Raw genomic sequence first — 12,349 nt, 5'->3', positions numbered from 1 at the left:
GTCTAGAAATCTAAGACTCTTTTGAGGATAAGTAAGCAGAGTCGCCTTTAATGCAGATATTTTCTTATAAAATTGATAGGGACAGATTATTGCAATAATGGATTGTTAATCTTCTATTGTGCAGTAGCTTTTAAGACTAAATTAATCAAACATGATTAAATTCTTTCACCTCTCTTATTTTTATTGTTAAATAAAAGTATTTACTGGCTAATTCAATGAGTATTCATCGTATTAATTTGTAGGCACTCAATGAGTAAAACAACTAGTCCAAAAATTTAAGAGTACTTCATAAATTGATTCACGACCATTTGATTCAAAATGAACAAGTCTCATGTCAGTCGATGGGTTGACGTATGTATCCTCAATATCTTATCTAAGTGTATGTATCCTCGATATCTTATCTAAGTGTTGTTTATGGCGAGCAAGATTTCTATCAAATTGACTTCATCAATAAATTATAACAATGGAAGGAATCATCACCAAAATAGCAAGGAATCATCACCAAAAATAGCAAAGGAAAACAAATTTCAACGTGCCAGTTACAACAATGGAAGGAATCATCACCAAAATAGCAAATCATATTAAATGCATTTGCCCTCTCTTTTAGAAATGCACAGTATAAATCCTCACACACTCAGATTCAGTAGCACTAGCACCCTCCCTCTCCCTCTCCATCTCCATCTCCATCTCCATCTCCATCTCCATCTCCATCTCCGCCGCGCCATGGCCACCATCGCCGCCGCCGCCGCTCCTTCCGCATCAATCAAGCAGTCATCCTCCGTCATTCTGTCTCACCAGTACCCCTCACTTCCGGTAGCCCGGCCATTCAGATTCACCACCGCTCATCGCCACACTCTCTCTTATTCTACTTCTCCTAAATCGCCTATGGCGATTTCCGAAAAGGCGCCCGCCGCCAATTCATCGTCTCCGAAAGCGCCACCCAAACCTATCATCGTCATTGATAATTACGACAGCTTCACGTATAATCTCTGTCAAGTAAGTTTAGTTTCATTTCTTTATTGCTTTTTTACTGATTTGTTATTCCTTAATACATTGAGTAATGTGGAATAATGTTTCCATTTCCTTTTAATTTGTTGTGTTCCACAGTATATGGGAGAGCTAGGTTGTGATTTCGAAGTTTACAGAAATGATGAGCTCACTGTTGATGAGCTTAGAGAGTAAGATTTCTTTTTATTTTATTTTGTTCAATGTTTTATCTCCAGCCACCTACATAATTTATTGTAATGAATAATAATTATGGTGTTTGATCATTTTGATTTTGTGTTGTGGTGATAGTTAGGTGTTGCTTTTGCTATTTGATAGATGTTTCGTATGTTGTTACATTCCATTGATAGAGCATTTAGATGCACATTTGAGTTTTGTTCGTTATCATCGTATGTTGAGATGCTATTAATATTATGCTAACACTGTCTTCTTGCTCTGTGGAGAGGAATTGAGTTCACAACTTCTGTTGTGATCAAAACTGAAACGAACCTTGTTTCGTTTTCCGGTTTCCTTGTTTTGGAAAATTTCGGTGGTTGGTTTGATTTTTGTTTTCATGAAGGGCTTATCAGACAAAATCCAAAATCTGAGCCTTTTTTTAGCTTGTCATTTCCCCCGGCAAATCTTGTTTTGTTTGCGTGAATCGTGAAGTGCATTCAACAATTCCGTTAAGCTGTGGATTGCGTGTAGGTAGTGTACTTTATTTGCTTGTTGAAATGACGTCAATTATGTTCTACTTGATTATTTGTATGTTTTTATCTTAAATAGGTTGATACCATTGTCCATGAATTCTGTTACGATCTTACGCCGCGATCGTCCTATCGTAGCTCGTCACTGCCGAACTCAATGACTTCTTCGCGGTCGGCTGCCGAACTCCGTGACTTCTTCGTGGTCGGCCTATCTTAGCTCGTCACTGCCGAGCTCAGTGACCTCTTCTCGGTCTTCCTCTCTTAGTTCGGCGTTGCCGAACTCAGCGATAAAACGCCGATCTCAACACTTGAATGATCAATAAAATGGATTGCATTAACAATGATAATGTTCTACAATCGAATAAGAAGCAAAGAGGAGCTCGCGATCCACGATCGGAGCTTAACAAACATACAACTCACAATATTCACGACGACTCAAAAGAAAGAACAACTACTGCTATTTATACTCTCTGTATCTTAGCTCACTTCCTTCTCATTGGCTAGCAACACGTCACTGCCCTCTTCTTATTGGTTGAGACCTCTTAACTAATGCCACGTCACCGCATGCATGTTCGCTAATGTTGCATGCATGTAAGCTAATTACGGTTTATACTCCTGCATGCAACAATGCTCCCCTCTTAAGGTTCCTTTTCCACAAGGAACCATGGAAATCTGGCTTGAATCACCTCCGCAAACTCCCATGAAGCATCTGCCGGCGATTTTCCCTCCCAATGGATGAGCCATTTAGTAGCCGCTTGATTATGTCTCTTAACCATTTTTCTGTCGAGTATCGCCTGAGGAATAGCGTCATTTAAGTGAGATATCTCTGGTAGATCAGTTACGGGGCCTGTTGGAGGTGAAGCTGGTTTCAACAATGATACATGAAACACATTATGAATTGTAGCCGAGGCTGGTAGATTGAGTTTATAAGCTACTGCACCAATCCTATCCAATATCTGATATGGACCAAAGTATTTGGGCTCAAATTTGTGGTGTTTTCCTCGGATGGATCTCTGCCTATACTCTCTCAATTTCAACCAAACCCACTCCCCTATCTCAAACTCCTTATCACTTCTGTGTTTGTCCGCTTGTTTCTTCATTCTGTCAGCCGCCTTCTGGACATTTCGTTTAAGTATAGCAAGCATCTCTTCTCTGTCTCTGAGAGCAAGATCGACTGCTTCAATATTGGAATCACCCGGTAAATAAGGAACATGTAAAGGAGGTGCAAAGCCATATAGAGCTTCAAAAGGAGTCATTCTAATACTCGAGTGATAGGTAGTATTGTACCAGTACTCAGCCAAACTCAACCAATGGAACCAAGTATGCGGTTTCTCTCCCATAGCACAACGTAAATAGCATTGTAAACTTCGGTTGACTATTTCAGTTTGCCCATCCGTTTCTGGGTGATAAGCCGTGGAATACAACAACTCAACCCCTAACAAGCTCATGAATTCTTTCCAGAAACTTCCCACAAAGATAGCTCCTCTATCACTCACAATCTTAACTGGCATTCCATGCAATTTAAACACAGAATCCATAAACACCTCAGCTACTTTCTTTGCTGTAAAGGGGTGTGAAAGAGCCATAAAATGTGCATATTTACTTAGTCTATCCACCACCACAAATATAGTGTCATAACCTTGAGAGCTCGGCAAGGCTTCAACAAAATCCATTGAGATATCTGTATAAATTGCAGTAGGTATTGGGAGAGGCTGTAATAATCCAGACGGAGAAGTATTACCAGGCTTGTATTTTTGGCAAGTAACACATAGTCGCACAAACTCTCTGACATCTTTTCTCAGTTTCGGCCAATATAACAGGGCAGCTATCCTCTTGTAAGTTCCCAATACTCCTGACCAGCCAAGGCAGATCCATGGAAAGTAGATAAGATCTGAGCCTTAAGTAACACATCATTTCCCACCACCAGCTTGCCTTTTCTTCTCAGTTCTTCCCTCTCCCAACTAAATTTTGGATGAGACTCTGTATTCTGCTTTTTTTCTTCCAAAATTTTCTGGATCAGAGTGTCTTTTTTCCATGATTCCTTAACTTTTGCAATTAACTCAAGAGGAATCACAAAGGAAGTTAGAGCATAAGTCATCACTTCTGGAACTCTAGACAAAGCATCAGCCACTGAATTCTCAATGCCTTTCTTGTATCTAATTTCATAATCAAATTGCATTAGCTTGGTCATCCAAGCTTGTTGAGTAGGTGTAGTCAGCTTCTGATCCATCAAATATTTCAAGCTCTGATGATCAGTCAGAATGATGAACCTCTTGCCTTGCAAATAATGATACCACTTCTTCACAGCCATTAAAATAGCCAACAATTCCTTCTCATATACTGATAAAGTCTGATATTTAGGAGATAGAGACTTACTAATGAAGGCTATGGGGTGCTTATCTTGCATTAGCACAGCTCCAATTCCAAATCCCGAAGCATCAGTCTCTATAACGAACTCTTTAGAAAAATCTGGCAAGGCCAACACAGGAGCTGTTATCATAGCCATTTTCAGCTTTTCAAAAGCTTCTTGTGCTTCATTTGTCCACTTGAATGTATTGCCCTTAATCACCTCTATCAGTGGTCTAGCTATCACTCCATAATGATGCACAAATCTCCTGTAATAGCCAGTTAAGCCAAGGAAGCTTCTCACTTGTTTGACAGTCTTAGGCTGAGGCCAATGTTTCACTGCTTCTATTTTTCCTTCATCAGTTGAGACCCCTTCATGAGATATAACATGACCGAGATACTCCACTTTCTTACACCCAAAAGTACACTTGCTCCTTTTAGCTAATAAGCTATGTTCTTTCATCAATTCCAGAACCACTCTCAAGTGTTGCTCATGGGCCTCTTGGTTGCTGCTGTAGACTAGAATATCATCAAAGAATACCAGTATAAATTTCCTCAAATAACTTCTGAAAATTGTGTTCATTAGATTCTGAAATGTTGCTGGAGCATTTGTCAAACCAAATGGCATGACTAAAAACTCATAGTGCCCGGAGTGAGTTTTAAAAGCAGTCTTATGGACATCCTCCGGTCTCATCCTTACTTGCCAGTAACCTGACCTTAAATCAATCTTTGAGAACCAAGCAGCCTTACCCAATTCATCTAGCAACTCCTCAATAACAGGTATAGGGTACTTGTCTTTGACAGTGATAGCATTCAATGCTCTATAATCCACACACATTCTCCAAGTAGAGTCCTTCTTTTTAACCAACACAATGGAACTTGCAAAAGGGCTCTCACTATGTCGAATAACTCCAGCCTTAAGCATATCTTCAATCATAGCTTCAATAACATTTTTCTGATGTGCAGCATATTTATAAGGTCTCATGTTGATGGCATCTGCTCCCTCTTTTAAAATAATTTTGTGATCCAGTTCTCTCTGTGGAGGTAGTGTTTTCGGCTCCTCAAATATTCCAGCAAACTCTTTAAGAATCATATTAAGCTTTGGCCACATTTCCTCAACACTAAGCTCATAACATAAATCTGCCTCCAACTCAACAGCAGGTATCCACTGACTGAGCTTTCTCTCATTAACATCAGCTTCATCTGGATTCATTATGTGTAGAAAATTCAATTGCTCAACCTTAGGTGACCATCTCTCACCTTGTAGTTTCACTTCCTCTCCATTCAACTTGAAGACCATACTGAGATTGTTAAAATTCCACTTAATCTCGCCCAAAGTGGATAACCATTCTCCACCCAATATCAGATCATAAGTCTCCAGAGTAATAAGATAGACTTCACTCTGAAATCGGGATCCTTGCATCTCCCATTCCAACCTATTGCATTTTTGGGTACATTGCAGAATCTGCCCATTAGCTACTTCCACAGCTTTTGAATTAACAGGAAGTAGTTCACAATTGATTTTTCTAGCCACTTTCGAGCTTAAAAAATTGTGAGTGCTACCAGTATCTATCAATATTCTCAAGATCTTACCCTGACATTTCCCTCTAATCCTCATTACTTGAGGTCCATCCTTTCCCCACACAGCATGTAAGGAGAGCTGCAGATCAGATTTCTCATCTTCTTCTTCATCCTCACTCACTTCCTGCACCTCATTACTTCCCACTTCTCCTACCTCAAGTAGCTGCACAACATATGATCTTCTCTTACTACACTGGTGGTTTGGAGTGAATTTCTCCGTGCACCAGAAACACTCTTTTCTTGCCCTCTTTTCATCCATTTCTTTTGGAGTCAAATTGGTACTAGCTCTAACACCATTCGGTCTACCAACCTCCTTGTTACTTCCATTCCAGTTATTCAAGACTCCAACCTTATTAGTAGCAGTCACAGCCAAAGGTTTGCTATTAGAATAGTAGCTACTGCTCGCTTGAACATGGCTCTGACTAACCTTTGTTTTAACACCTAGAGCTCTCACAGTCAACTCTTGTAGTTTAGCTAAAGAGTAAGCCTCAGATAATGCCTTAGGTCTAAACATACGCACAGGCATTTGTAGTTCATCAATTAATCCAGATAAGAAGAAGCTCAAAGCTTGATCCTCTCTAATTCCAGCTCTAGGATATAATTCATCAAAGGTATCCATGTAATTTTGTAGCGTACCTGTTTGTTTGAGGTTCCTGAGGTCAGCTAATGGATCCTCATATGCGTGAGCACCAAAGCGAGCTGCCAAGGATGAACTATAGCTCGACCAATCCGCGTACGCCATATCTCCATGTAAGCTTTCAAAACCTCGATGCCACAGCAAAGCCTTCCCTTCTAGATGAATTGCAGCCACTCTAACCTTATCCTCTTCAGGTACCTTAGCCACTTGGAAAAAGTACTCAGCTCTCATCATCCACCCTTCAAAACCGTCTCCATCGAATTTAGGAAATTCATATCGCGTCGATCTTCCTCCATTTTCATACCGATTCCAACCAGTCTCCATTTCATTATTTTTCTGATTCTGCAAATTAAGCGCAGCAATTGTTTGCGACATCTCCATCATCTCGGCCTTATGCTCTTCTCGCATCTCTTGCAATTTCTGTTCCATCGCCTCCAACATTTTCTTCTTCATTTCCGCACCTCGAGTAACCGTTCCGACGTCCGGAGATCGATTGCTCTGAATACCAATTGTTACGATCTTACGCCGCGATCGTCCTATCGTAGCTCGTCACTGCCGAACTCAATGACTTCTTCGCGGTCGGCTGCCGAACTCCGTGACTTCTTCGTGGTCGGCCTATCTTAGCTCGTCACTGCCGAGCTCAGTGACCTCTTCTCGGTCTTCCTCTCTTAGTTCGGCGTTGCCGAACTCAGCGATAAAACGCCGATCTCAACACTTGAATGATCAATAAAATGGATTGCATTAACAATGATAATATTCTACAATCGAATAAGAAGCAAAGAGGAGCTCGCGATCCACGATCGGAGCTTAACAAACATACAACTCACAATATTCACGACGACTCAAAAGAAAGAACAACTACTGCTATTTATACTCTCTGTATCTTAGCTCACTTCCTTCTCATTGGCTAGCAACACGTCACTGCCCTCTTCTTATTGGTTGAGACCTCTTAACTAATGCCACGTCACCGCATGCATGTTCGCTAATGTTGCATGCATGTAAGCTAATTACGGTTTATACTCCTGCATGCAACAAATTCATAATTGTGCGTCGAATGTGCATTGGTCAGGATTTCAAAAGGGACTTGCCCTCAACCCTAGCCTTTGTCGCTTAAGAAAAAATGGTTTTCTTGCTCACCCTACCGAACCCTAGGCCGTCCAGTGCTAGCTAGGGCTAGGACCGTCCTGACCCTAAGGCCTTTTCTTACCTTGTTATTGGTTTATCATTAATTATTTGTGTTTATCGTGTGTTCTCTGTATGAGCATGTATATATTTTCTTTTTAACATTTAATGCATGTAATTAGTTTAGAGTTTATATGTGCAAATTACAGAGTACAGAATTGCAATCCTAAATTCATTTTCCTTAAATAGATACATTGTGGCTAATTACTAAGAAGAACGTCCTAAACCTTCTAGGACTGGGTAAATAAATACTTTGATCTGACATTATAAGTATCTTTTCGCAAAGCTGCAGTAAATAATACTTTGATTCGACATTAGAAGTATTCACATCCATATATTTGGAAGTGAAGCTGATAATTAGGAGTCTAAAATTGTTAGGGAGTAAAGTGAGAATCTCTGCATTGTTTTGATATGTGTGCTCTGTATTTACATGAAAACCATGCCATGAAGCCTTAGAATTTGTTAGTGCAATCTTCGAAGTATGTTCATACCATTGCTTAGAGAAAAAACTAATCAATTAGGGATGTTAATTTTGATTTATAGCAGTATGTTATTTGTCTTTGTAGGAAAAATCCAAGAGGTATATTAATATCACCTGGACCTGGTAAGCATTTATTTGACTTAGGTCCCCTCTGTGTTAATATCTTACTGTCATTTAATTATACAATAATTATACTTCACTTGAAAATTTTAGGTACACCACAAGATTCAGGAATATCGTTACAGACGGTGCTGGATCTTGGACCTACTGTACCTTTGTTTGGCGTGTGCATGGGATTGCAATGCATCGGTGAAGCTTTTGGAGGTAACTTTGTATTTCCCAGTACAAAATTGTACGAGTCCATATTCTCCTTCGGGCTAGAAATAGGAAAAAATGAATGTAGGTGCTCTTTAAGGGAGAGAAAAGAAGATATTTGTTTACTGGGGGTTTTATGAGCTAAAATCTGTAAGTTTCCTAGGATTAGGATGACAGTGAAATATTTGATGATGGCTAGCAAAGAACACGTGCATAACTGTATTTGATAACTTGAGTAGTTGATAGTATATTTGTTCTTCTCTTACAAGAATAATGAAAGAGGTTGATGCTTGACCTTTTTCTTTCTCTAGAGCCAAACATTAGAATGTAGACACTTATTTAAACAAAATGACTGGTCTCAGAATTAGCCAGGGGCCAGGTATAATTCCATTTTCACGAACATGGTTCCCATTAAGGTCAAAATTAATAATGTCCCTTTTAGCAACATGTAGCTGTATTCTTCAGCCGGCATCATATTTGCTGGATATCTGTTGTTTCCGTATGTGCTTATAATTTATTGCTTTCCCCTTCCCTAAATGACACTATGCTTTGCAGGGAAAATTGTGCGATCTCCTTCTGGAGTTGTGCATGGAAAAAGTTCTCCTGTTTACTATAACGAGGGTGAGGGAGATGGTTTGTTTGCAGGCTTATCGAAGTAAGTCTCTTTTCTTTATTTTCTCTGTATAATTGTAATTGCCATTCTTGTCGAAGTAAGTCTCTTTTCTTTATCTATTATTTTTCTCAGTTCTGATGTCTATTTATCAAACGATTGGTGAGTAAAGTGTGTTGAGTTTTGACAATTGTTTTGCAGCCCTTTTACTGCTGGTAGATACCATAGTCTTGTGATTGAACGGGATAGTTTCCCGAATGATGCCCTTGAGATAACTGCATGGACTGAAGACGGGTTGGTGATGGCTGCTCGTCACAAAGTATACCGTCATATACAGGTAACATTCGTTTGATTACATTACAGATAATATTGCAAGGGAAAGTCGGATGCCATAGGTTTGAATGTTGTTTTATTTTTGGATAAGCGCAGGGCGTTCAGTTCCATCCAGAAAGCATCATATCTACTGAAGGCAAAACCATAGTGCATAATTTTATCAAGCTCATAAAGAGAAAGGAAGCTGAATCGCAGAAGCAGGATTAATCTTCAATATACAGTTGGTGAATTAGATGCTACTTTCTTTTAATGAATTCTCAGTTATCAATTATATCAATTATCAATCGGTTTTTCTAAGTTTGTTTTGGCGTAGTTCTCAAATAGTTTGAAATTTGAATCGTGCATCATTACTTAAAATAACTACTATGATTTGATGGGACAAGAATAAACACATAAAAAGGTGCAATAGGAAAGACATAATTCGATAAATTTGGAATAATTCAGCCCAAGCAACCATTTTTCACTCTGGAATATTAAATCAAACCAACAAAAGTAACCATCCTTTGCTATTATGACACCATGTTTTATACAACCAGTTATACACATAAAACAACATTTGTTTTAGACAACGTTAGTATTCTGCGGACAAGATCAGTGAGGCACATGTATGGACAAGCTAAACACAAGCAGCAGTTATCCTAACCGATTTTCTCACTGAAAAACTGAAGCAACGCAGCATCTCGTGGTTAGAATATTCAGGTATCATGTCGGCCGGGCTGCCTACCTCATTGTGTTGTCACGCTTTTTGCAAGATTTCGTGGCTGGTCAACGTTGTATCCGCGGAGAACAGTCAGGTGATATGCCAAAAGCTGCAGTCACAAGACAAGCACAAGAACAAATGTAAAGCTTCAAGTTGTGCTGCAGTCGCAGTCTGCCTCAACCACGTCTCATGGCACCCGAGAGAAGAAATCGATCAAGCAGCATTTTAAATAGAAAAGAACGAGGATGTTACCTGTAGAGGAACTATGTTGATTACCGGCTGCAGGCAGTCCTCAACAACTGGAACTTCAACTGTACGGCAAGATCCACCAACACTGACAGATGCCGCATCACCTTTACTACACATCACTATAAGTCTACCTTTCCGAGCATGAAGTTGCTGAATAACGGATTGTTGTTTGCTGAAAATTAAGTTTAAATTTAATACGATGGAACTGAGAGTTGCATTGCGGAAACATAACTTGTTCGAAATAGGAAAAGCCTAACCTGAAACAAGCATCACGGGTAGCAATAACAACTATTGGAAGGGTCTCATCAACTAAAGCCAAGGGACCGTGTTTCATCTCTCCAGCAAGTATTCCTTCACTATGCATAAGTGATACTTCTTTTACCTTCAAGGCACCTTCCAATGCAGTTGCGTAATTGTAGCCTCTCCCGAAGACAAGAAGTGACTGTTCTGCAATTAGTAATTTTGCAAGATCTTTCATTTCCTCATCGAGTTTGAGAACCTCTTTGACCTTATCTGCATATTATTGAATTAGGAACCATGATCACAACACATATCTCTACGACAGTTTCAATTAATGTAATATGTGGCATGGGCAAAATATTAGACATACTCGGCAAATCAAATAGGCCATCTATTATTGCTTCCCGTCTTCCTTGACTAGAAATCGTATCATCTCCAATTGCCAGAGCCAACATAGCCATGACAACAATTTGGCTTGTGTATGCCTGTTAGAAGTGCTTAATAAGATAACACAACAGCCAAATGGTGACTGTAAAGACGAGATATGAGAAGAAAAGTCTATACATTTTGCTTACCTTGGTACTAGCTACCCCTATCTCACAACCAGCATTTATGTGAATTCTGCAGTGTGTATGCCTAGCAATTGCACTGCCAACAGTATTGGTGATGCCAACGCATAAGGCACCGTTCTCTAACGCATATTCTAATGCCTGCAATGTATCTGCTGTTTCCCCTGATTGACTAACAAAGACAGTTGTATCTTCTCTGTATATTGGCCCCTGCCTATCCACCAAATCACTAGCAATCTCCATTATTACAATGATACCTGCAAGATAGAACCAATTAGTTATGGAATCAACAAAACAAAACAGAAAATATGTACTTCATGAACTGGACAGACCAGAAAGTTCTTCCAAAATTGGCCTTGCAGCTAAAGCTGCATTATAACTTGTGCCACAACCAATGAAGACAATTCTTCGACTTCTCCTAATGGTTCTGAGGTGATCCTTTAGTCCTCCTAAGAGAACACTCTTTGCTTTGCATGATCCTCCACGTATAAGCCTCCCTCTCATTGTTGTTGTAAGAGATTCTGGCTGTTCATGAATTTCCTTCTGCATGTAGTGCTCGTATTTCCCTTTATTTATTTGCTCTACTTCCATTTCCAAAACTGAGAGTGCACGTTGGACAGAAGCTGGCCGCTTGGATTTTTCACAACCTTTTTCTTTAGCATTCTCAAACTTGAAAATGGATGCTCCTCCATCCTATAACTGAAGAAACCAATAACAGTGAGGCCAAAGGGGGACTTTAATGTAATTCTTCCATCTTCCATTAGTAAGAGGCTTAGAAGAAAGCTACATGATCCTACAACCAGTATTTCACACTGATAACTGGAAAAACAATTCTCCAGAAATAGAAACCGGAAATTAGAAGACCTTTTGTATCTTCTAGATAACTTGTAGCGATTAGAATAATGCAGTTGACAATCAATGACCTCTAGATTCTCAGATGTCAAAAGTTGAAATCTAAAATACAGTTGTTTACTAATAAGGGAATTCATAACCTACACAAACATCTCGATGAAATTCACAACTTAAGGTCTGATGCACCCCAAGGCTCCCCTTTTCCTTATGGAGCACTATCTGTCACAGACTCAGAGAGTTGCACCATCAAAGTTCTGACTGCTAGAAGGATGTTGGAGAAATATAATACCTCAGTTTATGAGAAGCAGTTTGGCTCCTGACCAGTGGAGACCGAAGATACTCCAGAAAGGAACCATATTCGTAACCACTCGTTCTGGCCTGTCGACAGCCCTGTCTGACCTAGGCACGAGTAGTGACGAAGAGCAATACACCATAGAAGGACCCACACCAGAAGGAATACCCCGGTTGGAAGGAAACCCAGGGGGGATGGCTGCTAACATAGATGAAGATCCAGAGCTCGGAACGCTGAATGCGCATACCGAAGGAGAACCACCGCAAGCCAT

At 39.9% G+C, this 12,349-nt stretch overlaps 2 protein-coding genes across 2 annotated transcripts; one reads left to right on the top strand and one right to left on the bottom strand.

The window, feature by feature from the left end:
* Positions 1-360: 360 nt before the first annotated feature.
* LOC121759361 (anthranilate synthase beta subunit 1, chloroplastic-like) lies at positions 361-9,473 on the top strand. Its single transcript, XM_042154917.1, has 7 exons — positions 361-996; positions 1,108-1,178; positions 8,004-8,041; positions 8,132-8,242; positions 8,789-8,888; positions 9,045-9,180; positions 9,273-9,473. The coding sequence occupies exons 1-7, from the start codon at positions 586-588 to the stop codon at positions 9,381-9,383; spliced, it is 978 nt and encodes a 325-aa protein (XP_042010851.1). The 5' UTR covers positions 361-585; the 3' UTR covers positions 9,384-9,473.
* Positions 9,474-9,901: 428 nt separating this feature from the next.
* On the bottom strand, positions 9,902-12,349 carry LOC121757794 (glutamine--fructose-6-phosphate aminotransferase [isomerizing] 2-like). Its single transcript, XM_042153278.1, has 8 exons — positions 12,218-12,349; positions 11,722-11,727; positions 11,267-11,627; positions 10,941-11,191; positions 10,736-10,850; positions 10,383-10,638; positions 10,129-10,297; positions 9,902-9,985 (listed from the first exon to the last, which is right to left on the bottom strand). Exons 1-8 carry the CDS (start codon positions 12,347-12,349, stop codon positions 9,902-9,904), a joined length of 1,374 nt encoding a protein of 457 aa, XP_042009212.1.

Source organism: Salvia splendens, chromosome 12 (assembly GCF_004379255.2).
Source record: "Salvia splendens isolate huo1 chromosome 12, SspV2, whole genome shotgun sequence".
NCBI classification, from domain to species: domain Eukaryota; kingdom Viridiplantae; phylum Streptophyta; class Magnoliopsida; order Lamiales; family Lamiaceae; genus Salvia; species Salvia splendens.
This window is presented reverse-complemented; position numbering and strand designations above follow the sequence as displayed.

Coding starts and splice junctions, on each gene's coding strand:
- LOC121759361 (XM_042154917.1), top strand. CDS start 586: ATGCATTTGCCCTCTCTTTTAGAAATGCACAGTATAAATCCTCACACA. Junction 997..1,107: donor TCACGTATAATCTCTGTCAA/GTAAGTTTAGTT, acceptor TGTGTTCCACAG/TATATGGGAGAGCTAGGTTG. Junction 9,181..9,272: donor AAGTATACCGTCATATACAG/GTAACATTCGTT, acceptor GGATAAGCGCAG/GGCGTTCAGTTCCATCCAGA.
- LOC121757794 (XM_042153278.1), bottom strand. CDS start 12,349: ATGGCTTGCGGTGGTTCTCCTTCGGTATGCGCATTCAGCGTTCCGAGC. Junction 10,298..10,382: donor ACCCGTGATGCTTGTTTCAG/GTTAGGCTTTTC, acceptor CTTAATTTTCAG/CAAACAACAATCCGTTATTC. Junction 9,986..10,128: donor TCAACATAGTTCCTCTACAG/GTAACATCCTCG, acceptor TTGTGACTGCAG/CTTTTGGCATATCACCTGAC.